This window comes from Ceratotherium simum, chromosome 39, assembly GCF_057802395.1.
Source record: "Ceratotherium simum simum isolate JZ-2026a chromosome 39, ASM5780239v1, whole genome shotgun sequence".
NCBI classification, from domain to species: Eukaryota; Metazoa; Chordata; class Mammalia; order Perissodactyla; family Rhinocerotidae; genus Ceratotherium; species Ceratotherium simum.
The window spans coordinates 14,398,330-14,418,754 of record NC_141938.1 but is presented as its reverse complement, the minus strand read 5'-3'; the positions used below and the strand labels follow the sequence as shown (position 1 = coordinate 14,418,754).

Here is a 20,425-nt window from a genome sequence, read left to right as displayed (position 1 = left end):
TGCCTCCTCATTTTGCCTCTTTCCCTGTGCTTGTGTCTATGTATTAGGTAGGTCAGCTACGTCTCCTGCTCTTGGATAGGTGACCTTATGTAAGTGATGCCTTAGGAGGCTTCCAGTGTGCTTCCCTCAGTTCTCAATGTTCCAGGGGTGGCCCCTATGTGGGCTACGTGTGTCCTTCTATTGTGGCCTGTTAGCTCTCCCTGTAGGCGCCCAGGGAGGCTGAGTTATGCTCCTGGCCTGCTGTTGTAATGCTCAGCTGCTTGTAGTTGTTGTGGGCCCTTCAGTCTCTTTATCAGGTGTGGGGAGCCCCAGCACAGTTGGCTGCAAGTTCTAATACCACATTTGTGTTGCAGTATTTCTTTTAAGTGAGTAGGCCCCCAGTGTGGCAGGTTGTTAGGCTCAGGGCCTTACAATTGCTGTAAACCTCTAGCCTATTAGGTCTCTTGTCAGCTCTCTGAGGATTGCAGCTGGGTGGGGCTGCCCTTAGGCACAGGAGCACCCAATTGTTTCAGGCTTTGGAAGGTGGGGCAAACCTCCTATGTGGGTCTTTGAGAAACACAAGTCTTCTGCAGCTGACAAGCCCCGTTGCCCACAGGTCCACACACACAGTCAACACAGTCCTGCCCCGTGTGAGCGCCCCGACCTCCCCAAGCGGACCCAGTCTCTCCATGGCGGGAGCCCCACACACTCCGCCACCACCCCACACTCTCCACCCGCTCCTTGTGCACACCCTGCCCCACTCAAGTCAGCTCAGTTGCCAGGCTGCAGAGAATGCAGCCACCAATCTATGCAGGCCCACACGTTGCCTGAGGGCTTGTTGTTGGGTGGGGCCAGTCTCTAGGGTGGGCTGGCCGCCCTGGCTGAGCTGGATTAAATCAGTGCTCTAGCGGGTGGGGCAGACCCTGGGCTAGCAGGCCTCAGGGAGAACTCCAATGGCGTCTGTGTCAGCACGCTCACACCAGGCCACAACAATGGCCGCCGCCAATGTCCCAGTCCCTGGAGAGGTCTCACCCCTCACCGAGATGCACTCAGGGCCTATTAGGTGAGTCTCTTGTCACCGAAGCACTGTGCACCTTTCTTTCTGGTGATTTTAGGATGCTTTCTGGAACGGATGAGTTTGTGCGTGGGCCCTTTAAGAGCCAGTTTTAGTTTCTTTGTGAACCAGGTTTTCTGGGGGTGCTACCCAATGCTTTAGTAGCAGGCACAGTCAGATATTATGCCGCTGGTCTCGATTGTGCTGGGTCCACAATATGCCCGCAGCGGGGGCGCTCCCGGCTCAGGACCCCGCGCCTCCAGGGAGGCTGCGTCCCTGTGAGCTGCTCCCGGCGGCCGTGAAGCTGGCGGCTTGTGAAGGCGGCGTTTTTCCTCTCCGGAAGGGAGTCTCTGCCTCTTCCACCCCAGTTAGGATTGTCCGTTGTTGCAGGAGTTCCTCTTATCCAGTTTTCAGTTCTGTCTCAGGGGTAATTTTTCCACAAGTAGTTGTAAATTGGCTGTGTCCACGGGAGGAGGTGAGTTCAGAGTCTGCCTACGCCGCCATCTTGACTCCGCCCCCCTGGGTCTGTCCATTTCTGATAGAGATGTGTTGAAGTCTCCAATTCTAATAGTGGATTCATCCACTTCTCCTCGCATTTCTGTCAGTTTTTGTCTCATATTTTGACTCTGTTGTTAGGTACGTAAATGTTAAGAATTATTGTGTCTTCTTGGAGAATTGATCCCTTTATCATTGTATAATGCCCCTTTTATCCCTGAGGATTTTCCTTCTGAAGTGTGCTCTGTGTGAAATTAGTGTAACTACTGCAGCTTTCTTTTGATTAGTGTTAGCATAGTATACCTTTCTCTATCCTTTTAATTTTAATTTATTGGCATTCTTTATATTTAAAGGGGGTTTCTTATAGACAACATATAATTGGGTCTTGTTTTCCTGATCTACTTTGACAACCTTTGTCACAAGAGAATCTTATCTAAGGGGCACACAAGGGGAAGTGGAGAAGGCTGTTGATCGGAAGGGTCTTTGAGGGAGTCATATCAGGAACTTAGATTTGCCTGTGACTCTGGGGGCTGCTATTGAGGGTATGTGCTCCTGGAAGCTTTACCAAACAGAATGGATGCCGAGGCAGCAGTACCAGGGGGCAGCTTAGCTAAACTCCCAACAATCCATCCTATGATGCCTAGACATCAGGAATAGCAGTCACTTGAGTAGCAGATATGTTAACGGACCTAGATTGTTTCCTGAAGCCATGGTAAAGCACATTTAACCAAGGCTATAAGGATGAAACCTATGATGAACAGACTTGCTACTGTTTGAAATCTGTTTCTCAGCCATTGCCTCCAGGTGGATGCTAGAGCCATGAGAACAAATCAGTGACCTCAGGGAGTGTGGGATGTGTTGGAATATTTTAGCGATGTTCTGCATAACCTGTGTGTCTTGAGACATCTTCTGGAGGTTGGCCTGTACTGTCGTGAGCTGCTAATGTACGTGCAGCAAGAGGTGCCCTGTAAAGAACAGTCTCCACCCAATGCAAATCTAACTCCGGTTGGCTGTCCATCTCATGTGTGCTACTGAGTCACACTGTTGCTGCATCAGGCACAGAGTGTCATGTAGTGTTTGTGGTTGGTTAGGGTGGCTGATGATTGCTGGGTGGCTTTTAATATTTGATCTTGTTGGGCTAGGGCTTTAGCACCTGTTCTTGTCTATGCTTGCCAGTCCACTGGTGATGGCCAGTCCCAACAGGACAAGGATAAGAATGGCCCTTTTGGTCTTTGAGTGGGACGTCTCTCATGGAAAAGTGCTGGGAGGCAGAAGGGTGGTGGGATGTTAAGTTGTAGTAATCAAGGGGGCATCACTATGGGTACATTTTGGACTGGGCAGGCTCAACTGGACTTGCTCCTGGCGCCTTGAGTCAGGTCAACAGTAGAATCTGAATGACATGTTATCATCCGTTTGAGGGCAGTGTATATAGAGGGTGAGGTCCAGCCTTTGTGTTGGAGTATGGTTGGCAGCCTTTAGAAGGTGCTGCCAGTTAACCCAAGGGGGGTTAATTATTTTGATGTTTATCCACAGGTGCCCTGTTTGGTGTCCAGGTTAGGGCTTTGGTTTAGCCTAAATGAGACTCCAGGTATTTGGAGGGAATTAGTGCAAGGGGCTGATCACCAGGAAGAACTGCAGGGTAGAGAGTGATGGTAGACTAGAGGTCTGGCCTTGCATGGAGACAGATTCAACATCGTTTTACTTGCAAGGCTTGGGCTGTTATTGGAGTTGTGTATGAATATATTTGTTGTGTCAGGTCTGGCCCACTTGGGTGTGGTGTGGGAGAAGATCATGTGTGCAACAGGGAGGGGCTTATGGATACGATGTGGAGAGGAGTGGAGGTGGGACTTCCAGATGTGGAGGAGGTGCTGGTGGTGGTGGGAACAGAAGAGAGGTCCTGACAGTGGTCGTGGGAACAATGAGAGAATAGAGTCTGGGTGCACTGGGTAGACAGCAGAAGCTGTAACCTAGTGCACTGAGCAGCCAACACAGAAGCAGGAGATCCCTGACCGAGGGGTCTAGGCAGGTCAGACTAGGGGTGCTGTGAGGAAGTGCCCTGTGGTGACTAGTGTGGTTTTGGATCCATTATCTGGCTTGCCATAAAGGTGAAGTGACATCTAGTGGTGCCATGTAGTTGGCAGGGGACCTACTAAGCGTTTTGGTTGAGGCAAGGTTCACGAGGCAAGCAGTTCACTATTTCAGAAGAATAGTCTCTGTAGGGTCCTCAGGGCCAATCAGCTGGAGGCATGGTTGTAACAGCCTTGAGGCTGCCAGTCAACACAGTCTTTTTCTTCCAGATGTAGAGGTAATCTGGGAGGGGAAAGTCCCAATGTCCAGTGAGGTTGGGGAGCGTCGTCTCCCTCATATTTCTCTTGGGTTGCAGCATCTCTGTCCGAGGCCTAGTCATTTCCAACATTGAGCTCCTGGGCTGGGGCAGTGTCATCTAAGGTGTTGGTGTGCTTGGAGGTGGCCTTCCCAGGTGGACACCCATGAAGGGCAGGAGAGGCTGGCTGGTGTTAACTTCTCAGTATTTATGCTGCAGGCCTTGCTCATGACTGAACTTGCAGGATGAAATTAGTACCTTTATCTGCATCTGAAATTTCTGGTGGGCCAAAGGGGATGAGCATACACCTGGTCAAGAAGGAGAAAACAGGCTGGGAAGCACTGTTGCTCGAGGAGCAGTCAGCAAGAGTCCAGGGAAGGTATCCATGATGGTGGTTGTGTACCTACTCGCTCCAGCAGAGGGCGGCAGTGTCCAATAAAATCCATTTCCCTTCCAGAATAAGGTCTGTGGCCCCAGGGCACATGTCCCTACTCGTAAGCCTTCCAGAGTTTTATTGGGAGCAAAGGAGGCAATTATTTGCCACCATTTCTGCTAAGCCAAGGTAAGAGGGACTCCATGCCTGTGTACTCATTCAGTGAGTGCTGTCACTCCCTATGGCCTGATGTCCTATGGGCCACTCGGCTGGTGGGTGTGATGTCTCTGGAGGGATAGTTGAGTCCAGGGCTGTGTGTGGTGCTCTGGGAGGTGGCTCATGTGCGGCATTGGAGCAGTTGCATGATTTGGATGAGGAGTCTGTAATGTTATTGTCACATGCCTCTGGTGTGTGATGGCGTGTGTGTGCAGTTATGAGTGACCACAATCGGCACATGTGAGTTGGCCATCTCTTTCCAAGTGGAGGAACCCCACACAGGCTTTCCCTTAATCATGAAGTTATACCTTTGCCATTGTCCAGTCCACAGTGCAGGCCCATTGGCTGCTGCTCAAGAGTCCACAGAAATGTGTGCCCGTGGGAGCCTCCTTTTGATGGCCTGTGGTAGAACCAGGCACACTGCCACCAACTCTGCCAGTTGGGCCGTGCCAGGAGAGTCCTCCTCCACTAGGGGTGTGCCAAGAACAGGACGTGCCCCAGCCTTCCAGTGGGCTGCAGTGTATGCAATGGTGGTGAAGAACACCAGCTCCCTTTCCATGTCAGACAGTGGTCCCAAGGGCCTCCCCAAACTGTTGGAGAGGCCAGCAGTGGGGCTGTCATGAGCTGCACCTCCATGTCAGAGGCAGGGAGCTGAGCACAGGGGAAGCCACATTTTCCTGTCATCTGGAAGGGCCCTTGGCATCAGATTTAGCCCTTTCCTGGAAGTATTACTTTGATTTTGTGAGGCCTCAGTGGCTGTGCTGAGTCTCTGTTGGATTGAAGCCCTGATCCAGGGCAGGATGGGGTCCTGTGTGTGAAGCAGTATGGGTTGTGAGCCTGTTAATGCCTCTGTCTCTGAAAGGGCTCAGCAGGCTGCCAAAATTTGGGGCTCAAGTTGCATGTACCAGCTGCTGTTGGGACAGACGTTTGGTCCAGAACCCATGGGCAGCCAGGTAGAGCCGTGCTGAGTCCAGAGACTCCATGAGGCATAATCAGGCATCGCCAGTGACTCAACTCAGAAGTCTCAGCCCAGAGAAACTAAGGGCAGGGTGCTGTATGGCCTACTGGGCCAGCTGTAGGCAGTTTCTTGAGGTTCTCCTCAACGATTGAAATGAAGAAGCCAATTTGTGCATAATGGCATAAATAGGCCTAAGTAGAATGGATAAGTGTGGAATGTGTTGTCTCCAAAAGGTGAAGAGACGTACTGTGTGCTGTGTCTGCCATAGTGTCATGGGAGACCTGATTAGGAGGAATTGATGACTTATAGTGAGAGGGATTTCACGGTCCTCAGCTGATCGCACTAGGCCAAGAAACTTCACAGAAGTGGCCAATCCTTGGATTTTATGTGGGGCAAGGGCCCCTTGTCTCTGCTGTAAATGTTGTGACATCAAGTGTAACTCATCCTGGATGGGATCCTCAGAGGGCCCACATAGTAGAATGTCATCTATATAATGTGAACGGCAGCAATGGGCTAGTCGAGTGAATTTAGATCTTGGCCGCATAGGTTGTGTGTGATGGGAGGCTATTTAGATAACCATGGACAGCAGAGGAAAGGTGTCCTGGGCCTCCTGAAAAGTAAAAGCAAATTGAGGCTGAGTCTTCAGTCATTGGGATTGAGTGCAACACGTTGGCTAGATCTAGGACAGCAGGCTAGGGGCCCTGAGCCTTCTGGATGTCATCTCTCGTCTCCCTTATTTTTGGAATGGGAGCCTTAATGGTGGGCCCTGTGCATTTAAGTTTCCATAGCCAATTGTTAATCTCCGTTCAGGGGTGGCTGGTTTCAGCAGTGACAGAGAGAGAGGGCTATTACAGGGCGAGATGGGGGGCCAGGGTCTCCGGTGTCAAGCCTGTCTCTCGCCACATACCTCGCTCCGGCCGACACCATGGTGTATTTCCTGTTTGCACTGGAGGAAACAGTGGTCACGTTTCCATTTGGCATTCCTTGTGGACAACTCCAAGTGCAACTCAGTCCATCCTGTTTGCGATGCCAGTTGTGATTTTGTTACATCAACATTGAAGTGGAGCCCTGGTTCAACAAGAGAGCACAAGGGAACTGAAATAGAAAAGTTACTCACGGGTCCTGGGGGGGGGACTTGGCCCAGTCGAGGGCCCACTGAAGGGCAGAGCAGGTGCAGGCAGAGAGAGTGCCTCCTCCAGAGAGAGCACAGATTGTGTTCCATTCGGACGCTCTCTGCCTTTGAGGGGGGTTGTGATCCATCACACTTCCTGTTGGTATCGACCGGGCTGATGCATGCTCGCCATTTTACTTCTCTTGTCTGTGAGTCTCGCGTCTGTCTGTCTTCCTGCACTCCTCCTTTACTACTTTGTTTTGCATTAACTGGATATTTTCTAGTAAAGCATTTCAGTTTGCTTAATGATTTTTTTTTTTTAATCTTTTGAGTTTTTAAAAAGTTGATGGCAGGGCCGGCCCTGTGGCTTAGCGGTTAAGTGCGTGCGCTCTGCTACTGGCGGCCCGGGTTCGGATCCCGGGCGCACACTGACGCACCGCTTGTCTGGCCACGCTGAGGCCGCGTCCCACATACAGCAACTAGAAGGATGTGCAACTATGACATACAACTATCTACTGGGGCTTTGGGGAGAAAAAGGGGGAAAAAAAGGAGGAGGATTGGCAATAGATGTTAGCCCAGGGCCAGTCTTCCTCAGCAAAAAGAGGAGGATTGGCATGGATGTTAGCTCAGGGCTGATCTTCCTCACAAATAAATAAATAAATAAAAATAAAAAGTTGGTGGCAATAGCGTTACCACATCTGTCTAATCCAACCAGCTCCAGATTTACAGTCGCTTCCCTCCAGTCAGATGCAGAAACGGTGCTCCTGTGTAGCTCTTTGCCCCCTTTCTGTGGCATTGTTGTTACGTATATCTCATCTGTCCATGTCACCAAGCCCACACCGCACGTGTTAGTTAACACTTTGCCACCTCTCATCAGCCCCTTTCCTCTCCACGACCTGCTCTGCTCCCACCTGCTCCTTTGGGCTGTTTTTGGAAAACAGATTACAAATATACAACATCTTGTGTGAGATACACCCAACAGTACATTATAAATACGGTATTTTACACACCCGCTTTTAAATCATTTAAGAAAATAAAGGAGACAAACACTCATTCATGTAATTACCTTTATCAGTGTACTTTGTTTTTTCATGTGGATTCAAATCACTGTCTGGGGACAATTCTTATTAGTTTGAAGAAGTTGTTTAGTGTTTTTTATACGGTGCTTTTTCTGAGAAAAAAATAGTTTTTCTTTATCTGCCAATGTGTTCATTTCACCTTTATTTTTGTAAAATAGCTTTCTGGATGTAGATCCTTTGTTGACAGTTTCTATTCTTCTCTACACTGTGAAGACATTACCCCATTACCTTGACCTCCATGGGTCTGCTGAGAAGTCAGCTCTTGGTCTTCTCGTGGTTCCCTTTTAAAGATTTTATTTATTTTATTTTTTCCCTCCAAAGCCCCAGTAGATAGTTGTATGTCATAGCTGCACATCCTTCTAGTTGCTGTATGTGGGACTCGGCCTCAGGATGGACGGAGAAGTGGTGCCTCGATGCGCACCCGGGATCCGAACCCGGGTCACCAGCATTGCAGCGCGCGCACTTAACCACCAAGCCACAGGGCCGGCCCAACGTGGTTCCCTTTTAAATGACAAGACTTTTCCTTGCTGCTTTCAAGGTTTTTTCCTCTCCACTATGATGTATCTGTTTGTCAGTCTCTCTGCAGCTTTATTCTTTGGAGTCCATTGAGCTTCTGGATGTGTAGGGTGTGGTTTTCAATAAATTTAGGATGATTTCAGCCATTCTTTCTTTGAGTGTTTGTCCTGCTGCTATCTCTCCTGTCTTTGTTGTGGTGCCGTCACACAGGTTTTCATGCACGAAACGGTGCCTGCATTTCTCTGAGGTTCTGTTCTTGTATCTTCATTCTCTCTGTCCTTCAGACTGCATAATCTACCAGGCTGTCCTCAGATTTGCTAATTCTTTATTCTGCCAGTTTCAGTCCACTGATAGCCCCTCTAGTGAATTACATTTTATCACAAGGAGTTGATGGTTCTCTGTGTCAGGGGTCTCCAAGACCATCTCAGGTTTGAGGATTCACTACAAGGGCTCACAGAAGCATTTATTTCACAGAAGGACTTATTTTGGAAAAGCGGTTATACACAGTGATAGGATTTATTAAGGGAAAGGACACATTAAAATTAGCAAAGGAACAAAACACATAGGGCAGAATCCAGGAGAAACAGGCTGCAATATCAAATTATCCCCTCTCAATGGACAGAGTTTCATTTGTGACAACGTGAGAAATCCTGCTAACCAGGGGATCTCACCCATGCCTGGGAGTGTGGGGTTTTTATTGAGGGTTAGCCACTTAGGCATGGGGGCCCATGTGAATGAATTAGCTACTCAGTGTGCAGCTCCTCAAGAAGTTGAGCTGATGTGGTATGCCCAGGGCCCCATGTGGACAAAGCAGGCATGTGTCCTAAATCACGTTGTTAGTGTAAACTCTGGCGTGGCCCAAGTCCCCAGCTCTCTGCTCTTATCAGGCAGTGTATTCCAAGGGCTTACAGACTTTATTCCAGGAGCTGGTCAAGGGCTAGTCCTGAAGGATGTGCAGGGTCTGGACAGCTGAGGCCTGCTGCACATTTTGCAGAGGAAGCGTTTATTTCATTTGCAGGGCATCTCTCTCCAGACCCTGCTGACAGAAAGGATTAAGACAAGAACAGTCACAGCAAATTGTAGAGTTAAGTTCAGAGCATTAGTGCTGCTGCTAACTCTACTAGGAAGTGAGGGTGACCAGAATCAGAGCAGATATTGGGGGACCACAGACTCCTACTTGAACCTCCTGTGGATTGAGTTCAGTTCTCCAGGGCTCTCAGGCTCACCCATCCTCCCACACACATACAGATGTTTCTGGACTCAGTGGTCTTTGAGGACGTGGCTGTGGACTTCACCCAAGAGGAGTGGGCTCTGCTGGATTCTGCACAGAGGAACCTATACAGAGATGTGATGCTGGAGACCTTCCAGAACCTGGCCTCACTGGGTAAGGATGGCAGCATTATTTCACTTATTTAGTGAACAAGCATTTCTCATCAGTGCTGTTCCAAGATTTGAAATGAGGAAAAAGATACAAAAGGTAAATAAAACAGACGTGGTCACAGCCATCATGGACCTAGAATCTAATGATATTTCTATGACAATGGAAATCTGTATTAAACTGGCTTTTTTATTTCTTGGGTGGGGGTTTAAAATACTTGAAGCTCCTTTAGTGTTATTAGTGTGGGTTTTGCTTCGTGGGTCATTTTGATTCACAGAGAGCTTTCTTATTTGAAAACTTGTGATGGTCTTTAGGGAATTGCCTAGATTTTGGCCCATTATGTCTGTCATTGGTGAAGTCTCAAAAGTGCTAAAGTCTTCAAGGTCTTTCTTTGCTCACAAATGTCTTGTTCCTTAATAAATTCACTTACCTTTTTTTCTTTCAGATTATGAGACACAATTTAAAACCAGTGGGTCAGTTTCTGAACAGAATATATATGAGGAAGAAATATCTGATAAACAGAAAAATTGGGAGGACCATAGTATTGAAGATCAGCACAAAAAACACAGGAGATATCTGAGGCGAGTTGCTCTCACAAGAGAAGGCAGTAATGTCTCAGGAGAGAATCTTAATATGCCATGAAATATAAAAAAGGAAAATTAAGGGGCCAGCTCTGTGGCCTAGTGGTTAAGTTTGGTGTGCTCTGCTTTGGCAGCCCAGGTTTGGTTCCCAGGTACAGACCTACACCACTTGGCAGTGGCCATGCTGTGGCAGTGACCCACATACAAAATAGAGGAAGATTGGCACCGATGTTACCTCAGGGCCAATCTTCCTCAAGCATAAAGAGGAAGATTGGCAACAGATGTTATCTCAGGGCCAATCTTCCTCACCAAAAGAAAAGACAGAAAATTATAATCCTAGCTCCAAATTTGTTTATTCACAAGAATTTTAACAAAAAGATTTTTAAAATTTAATTAGACATTGAGTTTTGAAATATAATTCAGTTAGAAATAGAGAGAAACCTCTGTATAACAAATAGTGTATGAATAGTGAATATGCCTGAGCTGTCTTCCAGAGCATTTAGTTAATTCTACTTTCAGACAATTCAGAGAAGGTAGAAAAACTTCCTGTGTACTGAAATGTGGTTAGATAGGGAGTTTTAAGACTTTATTAATCAGTAAAAACAAATCTTTAATAAACATACTGTTAATAAAATGCTTCTCACTTTTGACAGAAATCACGTGGTGGATAGATTCTGTGAACGTAATGAAGGAAATCAATGCAGAGAAACCTGCAGTCACATTCCCAGTCTTAATCTGTATAAGACTTGTTTTCCCAGAGTAAAACCGTATGAATGCACCAGGTGTGGACAAGCCGTCCTGCATCTTTCTTCCCTCAAGAGACATGTCAGGTCTTGCCATGGATGTAAACACTATCAGTGTCAGGAATGCAAGCAGAGCTACATTTGTCCCTCACATCTAAGGATTCACCCTGGGGAGAACCCTTATGGATGTAAATTATGTGGGAAAACCTTTCCTTATTTCTATTCCCTCACTCAACACATCAGGAGTCACACTACAGAGAAAAACTATGGATGCGAGCAATGTGGGAAAGCCTTCAGTGAGTTCTCCAGTCTTACCAGACACTTGAGGACTCACAGTGGAGAGAAGCCATATAAGTGTAAGGAATGTGGGAAAGCCTTCATTTATCCCTCAATCTTTCAAAGACACATGATCACACACACTGGGGAGAAGCCATATGAATGTAAGTTATGTAGGAAAGCCTTTCACCATTCCTACTCCCTCCGGCAACATATAAAGATCCACACTTCAGAGAAAACCTATGAGTGCAGACAATGTAGGCAAACCTTCAGTCAGTTCTCCAGTTTTACTAGACACGTGCAAACTCACACTGGAGAAAAGCCATATAAATGTAAGGAATGTGAGAAAGTCTTCATTTATCCCTCAGTGTTTCAAAGACACATGATGATACACACTGGGGAGAAGCCCTATGAATGTAAAGTTTGTGGGAAAACTTTTCGTCATCCCTACTCCCTCACTCAACATATAAAGACGCACACAGCCAAGAAAAGCTATGAATGCAAGCAATGCAGCATAGCCTTCAATGCGTCCTCCAGTCTGACTAGACATGAGAAAACCCACACTGGAGAGCAGGCATATCAGTGTAAGGAATGTGGGAAAGCCTTTCCTTATCCCTCCACCTTTCGGAGGCACATGATAACACACACTAGAGAGAAGCCATATGAATGTAAACAGTGTGGGAAAACCTTCAGTTATCCCCAGTCTTGCCAAAGACATGAAAAGACTCACACTGGAGAGAAACTCTATGAGTGTAAGGACTGTGGGAAAGCCTTCAGTTGGCCTGAAACCTTTCGAGTGCACGTGAGAATGCACACTGGCGAGAAACTCTATAACTGTGAAGACTGTGGGAAAGCGTTCAGTTCTCCTAAGTCCTTTCAAGGTCATGTGAGGACTCACACTGGAGAGAAACCTTATACATGTACACAGTGTGGAAAGGCCTTCAGTTGGCCCTCAACCTTTCGAGAACACGTGAGAATTCACACTGAAGATAAAGTGTATAAATGTGGAACATGTGGGAAAGCCTTCACTTCCTCCAGATCCTTTCAGGGTCACGTGAGGACTCACACTGGAGAGAAACCGTATGAATGTGCACAGTGTGGGAAAGTCTTCAGTTGGTCCTCGTCCTTACAGAAACATGTGAGAATGCACACTGGAGAGAAACCCCATGAATGTGAACAGTGTGGAAAAGCCTTCAAGTGGCCCTCGTCCTTTCGAAACCACGTGAGAATGCACACTGGATAGCAACTCCACGAATGCATGAAATAGTCAAAGGTTTCAGTAAGTCATACTTTCTGTGGAGGAATACTATAACTGAAATTAATGTTGGAACACCTCATGCTGGTTATTGTGTACTGCTCCAGAAAATTCACACAAGGAGAGAAATATTATAGAAGTTATAGATGGGGTATTGTCTTTGTCAATACCTCATTTAAAGAATGGATCACTGAATAATGAATTTCTAGTTCTTTTTCAATAAATGTTTATGTGAGAAATACTCGTATAAGATCTTTCAGCTATAGTGAATAAATTTGAATAGTGTTTTTTTCTGATTTTTCAGTTAATGTGTATTTTCTTTTTTTTTTTTTTTGTGAGGAAGATTGGCCCTGAGCTAACAACTGTGCCAGTCTTCCTCTGTTTTATATGTGGTACGCTGCCACAGCATGGCTTGATGAGCGATGTTTAGGTCTGTGCCTGGGATCTGAATCCACAAACCCTGGGCCGCCAAAGTGGAGCACATGAACTTAACAACTATGCCACAGGTCTGGCTGACTTTTCTTTTTGAAGTTTATTGGGCCCATACTGATTTCAAGTGTTTTTAGCATGACAATAATTTTAATTTATATGTATACTGCAGTGTTAAGAGTCAGATGATAAGCTTTTTTGATTGTAGTGTAAGTGCCTTACAATGAGCTTTTGGATGCCGAGGCCTCCATTTGAAAGAATACGTCTTAAATAAACACATTGCAAGCTCTCTGACACAGCTACTGCCAAAACAACTAGATAAGGGACTAGGCCACCTCCCACCGATGAAGTTCCCCTTTCCAAAGCGCTGGGTGACTAGATAACTGACCACCTGAGTGACCATGCTTTTTCCTTTCCTCACCCTAATCCCCACTTTTATGTTTTAAATTCACCAATGAAGAGTGAACCTGTGAAACCCGAGACACCCTGCCCTCCTCCCCAATGAAGGCAGAGCCGCAGTTCCACACTCGCTCTCTCCTTCTGACCTCACTGTGTGGCCCTCAGGCATGCTGTGCACTCTCCAGGGTTTGTAAGTAGTAAATTTTGTTCTTCTAAGTTCCCTGATGGCTTTTTTGCTGAGATGTGTCTTACAGTCATAATAACCACAAGAGCCAGCCCAGTCACAACATTGGCTCCGGGCGGGGAAATATCTGGGGGGCTGCCACAAGTAGTAGAGGCTTAGGCAAGTGCCTTGGGTGTTTGTGCCTGATAGCATCACTGTCAATAAGCTGAGATCCACAGAACAGCCGTTTAAAGTTTGTAAGTATCAGGACAACGACCCTTTTTCCCTTGCCTTTGCCCTGACACACAGCTTACTAAGGTGGTTGTCCCCAGAAACACATTGGTCTTTTCCAGGCCACTCCAGGCATACCTCATTTTTTTGTTTTTTTGTGTTTTTTTTGTGAGGAGGACCAGCCCTGAGCTAACATCCAATGCCAATCCCTCTCTTTTTTGCTGAGGAAGACTGGCCCTGGGCTAACATCCATGCCCATCTTCCTCCACTTTATATGGGATGCCGCCACAGCATGGCTTAACAAGCGATGCGTCGGTGCGTGCCCAGGATCCGAACCGGCAAACCCTGGGCCGCTGCAGCGGAGCGTGTGCACTTAACTGCTTGTGCCACTGGGCCGGCCCCGTATACCTCATTTTGTTGTGCTCCATTTTGTGCTTTGCAAATATTGCCTTTTCTACAAGACTCTCCACCCGCAAAAAGATTACAACTCACTGAAGCCTCAGATGATGGTTAGCAATTTTTTAGCAATAAAATTCTTTTTTTTTTTTTTTTTTTGCTGAGGAAGATTAGTCCTGAGCTGACATCTGTTGTCAGTCTTCCTCATTTTATCTTAAAGATTAGCCCAAGGGCCGGCTCCGTGGCTTGGCGGTTAAGTGCACGCGCTCTGATGCTGGCGGCCCGGGTTCAGATCCTGGGCACACCCCAGGGCACCACTTCTCCGTCCAACGCGAGGCCAGGTCCCATATACAGCAACTAGAAGGATGTGAACCTATGACATACAACTATCTACTGGGGCTTTGGGGGGAAAAAATGAATAAATAAAATCTTTAAAAAAAAAAAAAAGATTAGCCCTGAGCTAACATCTGTGCCAATCTTCCTCTACTTTATATGTGGGTCACCCCCACAGTGTGGCTGATGAGTGGTGTAGGTCTGTGCCCGAGATCTGAACCTATAAATCTGGGCCACCTAAGCAGAATGCACTAAACTTAACCAGTATGTCTGGGGCCAGCCCAGCAATGAAGTTTTTTAAATTAAGATATGTGCAATTTTTTTGGAGATAATGGTGTTGACACTTAATAAACTACACTATAGTGTAAACATAACTTTATGTACTCTAGGAAACCAGAAAAGTTGTGTGACTTGCTTTATTGTGATATTTGCTTTATTGTGGTCATCTGGAACCAAACCCACAATATCTGTGAGGTCTGTCTGTATGTAAACAATCAGGACAAATGGGGTGGGAGGTTATGAAAAGCATTTTGAAAATTTTTGAAAACTTAGGAGTTCATCCTGAACAATTCCTAAACATGAATTGTTGTTCTGAGTAACTCGTATCAAAGTGTTTTTCTGTGGAAATACTTTCATTACTCTTCTGTACACCCCTTCTAGAAGAAAGGTCTGAATGAGAATAGCGGATGATTTTTTAAAAAGGTAATGTTATGATTGCTAAATGGGACACCACAAGTCTGACATTTGGGAGATGATAGCGGGGCAGAGGGCCAGCCCCCATTGTTAATTTTGTATTTCAGAATCTTTCCTGCAAATTTCTCCCTCCTCCTGCAGGAAATCTGCTCCTGCCTTTCCAAACTTCTATGATTGCAGACTGACATGCTGAGTCTAGATCACACTAGAATTAGAAAAAATAAATTAAACCCAGGAGGAAATAAAAAAGATTAGAGCAGAGATAAACAGAATAGAAAATTGAAAAACAATAGAAAACATGAATAAAACCAAGATTTGGTTCTTTGAAAAGACCAACAAAATTGACAAACCTTTAGTTAGATGGATTAAGAAAAAAGACTCAAATTACTAAAATCAGAAATGAAAGAGGAGACATTACTACCGATTCTAAAGAAATAAAAAGGATAATGAGAGTATTATGAACCATAGTGTGCTAGCAATTTAGATAACCTAGATGAAGTTGAAAAATTCCTAGAAACACAAAACTACCAAGACTAAATCATGAAAAAGCAGACAATCTGAATAAACCTATAACTGGTATGGAGATGGACTCAGTAATAAAAACTGTCCCAACAAAGAAAAGCCCAGGACCTGCTGGCATCACTGGGGAAGTCTACCAAACATTTAAAGAACTACTACTGGGCTGGCCCTGTGGCTTAGCGGTTAAGTGCACGCGCTCTGCTACTGGCGGCCTGGGTTTGGATCCCAGGCGCGCACCGATGCACCGCTTCTCCGGCCATGCTGAGGCTGCGTCCCACATACAGCAACTGGAAGGATGTGCAGGTATGACATGCCACTATCTAGTGGGGCTTTGGGGGAAAAATAAATAAATAAAAATTATAAAGAACTACTACTAATGTTTGTCAAACTCTTCCAAGAAATTGAAGAGGAAGGAACACTTCTTACCTCATTCTGTATGGCCAGCATTACCTTGAGAGCAAAGCCAGACAAAGGCCCTACAAACAGAGAAAACTACAGGCCAATATCCTGAAATGTGATGCAAAAATCCTCAACAAAATACTGGCAAACCGAATTTAGCGCTACAGTCATGCACCACATAATGACATTTTGGTAAATGATGGACCACGTATACAACAGTGGTTCCATAAAAGCATAATGGAGCTGAAAAATTCCTCTCACCTAGTGATGTCATAGCAGAACACGTTACTCCTGTGTTTTTGGTGATGCTGGTGTAAAAAAACCTACTACACTGCCCACTCATAAAAATATTGCACATAGAATTATGTACAGTATGGAATACTTGATAATGGCAATAAATGACTATGTTACTGGTTTGCGTATTTACTATAATGTACTTTTTATTATTTTTAAGTGTACTCTTTCTACTTAAAAAAAAAGTTTACTGTGAAGCAATATGCCGTATTATGCTGGCAGCAGCCTCAGACATCTCTTGTTTACCAGCTCTCTTGATTGCATCATTTTCTCTTGTGCCTGACTTAGTCTCCTGCTGTTTTGTTCGTCATGGCCCCTAAGCATACAAAATTCACTGCAAATGTTGCCAGTAAGAGGCCACATCAAGTGATTGACCTGGAAATGAAATTAAAAGTGATTAAGGACTATGAAGGTGGAAAATCAGTGATGGTTATTGCTCGCCAGTCAGGGCTGTCCCACTCATGATAGCTATGATCTTGAAGAACAACGTGACAGAAGCTGTTAAAGGATCTCCTTCATTGAAGGCAAAGAGGCTAACAAAACTTCAAGAAGGGCCTCAATGTGACACGGAGAAATGTCTAATGACCTGGATTGAAGACCAGACACAGAAGCATATCCCTCAGCACTGTGGTAACGGCCTTTAAAGCAAAAATTTGTGATGTTGAAAGAAAAGGCTGTACCTACCCATGATGTTAAATTTACTGCTTGCTCTTGGTAACTTAAACCATTCAAGAATCATTATTCATTACGTAATGTGGAAGTGAATGGTAAGTCTGTGAGTGCTTATGTGAACGCAGTTGAAGAATTTTTGGAAACTTAAAGCTGATTGTGGAGGAAAATTACTTGCCGGAGCAAATGTTCAATATGGATGAAACCTCCCTATCATGGAAATGTGTGCCTGAAAGGACTTTCATCCATAAGGAGGCCAAGTCAATGCCAGGCTTTAAGCTTTTAAGGACAGGATAACAGTCTTGCTTGGGGGCAATGTTGCAGGCGACAAATTGAAACTCTTTGTGATCTGGCACAGTGAGAACCCCAGGGCCTTCAAGCATATCAGTAAGCACACACTGCCAGTGTACTACAGGAGCCGTAAAAAGTCATGGATGACCCAGCTCCTCTTCCAAGATGCCTTCCTGAATTGCTATGCCAGCAAAATGGAGAAAGTACTGTTGGGAGAATAACATACCTTTCAAGATTTTGCTTATTGATAATGCTCTTGAACATTCTCCTTTTGTTGGTGATCTTCATCCCAATATCAAAGCCATGTTTCTCCCTCCAAACTCTTTGATTCAACCAGTGGATCAAGGAGTTATAGCAACTTAAGGCCTACTACCTGAGGAGGATCTTCGCCCAGGCCATTACTGCTGCTGAGGAAGACACTGAGAAGACACTGATGCATTTCTAGAATGATTACAACATCAATGATTGCATGAAGAACCTTGCTTTTCTTTAGGGTGATGTCACCAGAGTGTATTAATGGTATCTGGAAGAAGACACTGAACAGTCACTCATCCCTGATTTCAAAGGATTACCAAGAGTGAGGGGGTTGCAAAAATCTACAAGGCTGTAGTTGAGACAGCAACAACTTTAACATGGGTGTGAATGAGGATGACATTGAGGAGCCCCTAGAGGTGATTCCTGAGGAATTGACTAATGAGTTGACAGAACTGGGACAGGAATGCATAGCTGATGAAGAGGCAAGAGAAAAGAAAACTGCAGGAGAAGAGAAAGAACCCCCGTGAAAATTCTCAGTGACGGGTTTAGCAGAAGCTTTTGCAGACCTCAACAATCTTCTTTAAAAGTTTGAAAACATGGACCCCAACACCAAAAGGTTTTCCTTAATAGAGAGGAGTGTTCATGGTGCATTATCTGCTTACAAGCAAATCTATGAGGAAAAAAGAAAACAAACCACCATGGACATACTTCTGAAGAGTGACACCTCCTCCAAAAGAGCCTCAGGCAGGTCCTTCGGGAGGTGTTCTGGAAGAAGGCATTGTTATCATGGGAGATGACATGTCCATGTGTGTTATTGCCCCTGAAGACCTTCCAGTGGGACATGATGTGGAGGTGGAAGGCAGTGATACTGATGATCCTGACCCTGTGTAGGCCTAGGCTAATGTGTGTGACTGTGTCAGTTTTTAAAAAAAAGCTTAAAGGGTAAACAAAAATAAAAAATTTTAAAAACAGAAAAAAAGCTTATACAATAAGGATACAAAGAAAGGAAATATTTTTGTGTAGCTGTACAATGTGTTTGTCTTTTAAGCTGTTATTACAAAAGAGTCAAAAAAGTTTAAAAAATAAGTTTATAAAGTGAAAAAGTTACAGTAAGCTAAGGTTGATTTATTATTGAAGAAAGAAAAATATTTTTAAAATAAATTTAGTGTAGCGTAAGTGTACAGTGTTGATAAAGTCTGCAGTAGTGTACAGCAGTGTCCTAGGCCTTCACATTCACTCACCACTCGCTCACTGACTCACCCAGAGCAACTTCCAGTCCTGCAAGCTCCATTCTTGGTAAGTGCCCTATACAGCTGTACCATTTTTTAAATCTTTTATACCATATTTTTCCTGTACCTTTTCTGTTTAAACACACAAACACTTAGCATTGTGTTACAGTTGCCTACAGTATTCAGTACAGTAACATGCTGTACAGGTTTGTAGCCTAGGAGCAATAGGCTGTACCATACAGCCTCTAGGTGTGTAGTTGGCTGCACCACCTATGTTTCTGTGAGTACACTCTGTGATGTTTGCACACTGATAAAATCGCCTAACTACACATTTCTTAGAATGTATCCCCATCATTAAGTGATGCATGATTGTAGTTTCCCATTCCATCCTGGTTCTTTTAACTAGAAGAGAAAAATCCTGGTCCAGCCTGTTAACAAACATAGAGTTAAAGGCTACTCGAGTGGACTCAACATTTAAAGGAAGACCAAGACAGTTTGGAGCTGGTTATAATAATCATGCATGGGCTCATTGAGCTTCCTGGCACATGCCTAAATTTTATTCCAATCAACAGGTTTTGGGAAAGCAGCCCTAGGAATTACCTGGTCAAGTTGCTTAGTGATATCCAGAGCCTGATTGTATGAAGAGTCAGCAGGGCAGGTTCGTGGTTGTGATTCTAGAGATCTTTCAGGATTTTCCCAATTAGCAGTTTTCATCTGATGCTGAGCCTGGCCTTTGCCAACAAGCATATGTGGTAATTGATATAAGACAGAGAAACCAGCTTGATAAGTTTTAATGATGACAGTAAATTCCTCAGCAAATCTGTGAGGCTCCTCAGTTACTTTGGGAAAGTCTTTGAGTATGGCTCATAGCTCACCTTTAGTCCAAGGAATGTAGGAAATCATAGATTTAGCATTTGAATCCTCAGAGTGTCTGACTTGAAAGGGGCAGGTTTTAGTAAATTTGGGAGAGGAGGAAACGGGGAGAGGTTTAGAGAAAAAGAAGTTTCTAGTGAGAGTATCAGAATGAGAAGTGGAGGGGAGAAAGGTGAAGTCAGCATAGGAGGAAAAGAGGAAGATGGCGCTGAGGGCGGGTCTTCAGCATAAGATGGCAGCTGTGCACCCAGCGATAATGAAGGTGGAAGAGACAGACAAGATGGCACCTGAGACAAAAGAGGGAGGGGGGAGGAAGAGGCCTCAGAAGATTTTTTATTTTCTTTCAATTGTTTGTTCACCTCAGTTAATTTGGAAATGGTGTTTTGTAAGAAGTGGATTTTAGAATTGTGAATACGTTTGCAAGCCTCAAGATATTGTTGACTGAAATAAAGAATTTTGATAAAAGTTAAGTGAAAGAGTTTGTTCAAGAATCAAGATTGGGCAGGCCCCGTGGCTTAGCAGTTAAGTGTGCGCGCTCCACTGCTGGCGGCCCGAGTTCGGCCCCCAGGCGCGCACCGACGCACCGCTTCTCCGGCCATGCTGAGGCCGCATCCCACATACAGCAACTAGAAGGATGTGCAACTATGACATACAACTATCTACTGGGGCTTTGGGGGGAAAATAAATAATTAATTAAAAAAAAAAAGAATCAAGATTGAAGACTCAAGGCTGGGAAACAGTTCAACAGAGTTCTGAAGGAGCTGCTCCAAGGTCTACAGATCTGAGTACAGTTTATATACCTTTTTATAGGGCAGTGTACGTGCAGAAAGGGGCTTACTCATCAACGGTCATTTACGCCAGAGGGGTATCTGTTCGTCCGTGACAGGGTACATCTGGTTTTTCTCTAGATTGCAT

The 20,425-nt window shown here is 45.2% G+C and overlaps 1 protein-coding gene across 1 annotated transcript in view; it reads left to right on the top strand.

Moving 5' to 3' along the window:
* Positions 1-20,024, top strand: part of LOC147912208 (uncharacterized) — a 34,825-nt gene extending 14,801 nt beyond the window's left edge. The window contains exons 2-4 of the mRNA XM_087425772.1: positions 9,353-9,488; positions 9,928-10,063; positions 10,717-20,024. Coding sequence (XP_087281898.1) covers positions 9,353-9,488; positions 9,928-10,063; positions 10,717-12,325 — 1,881 coding nt within the window. The 3' untranslated portion in view covers positions 12,326-20,024. The remainder of the gene's footprint in view (positions 1-9,352; positions 9,489-9,927; positions 10,064-10,716) is intronic.
* Positions 20,025-20,425: the final 401 nt, after the last annotated feature.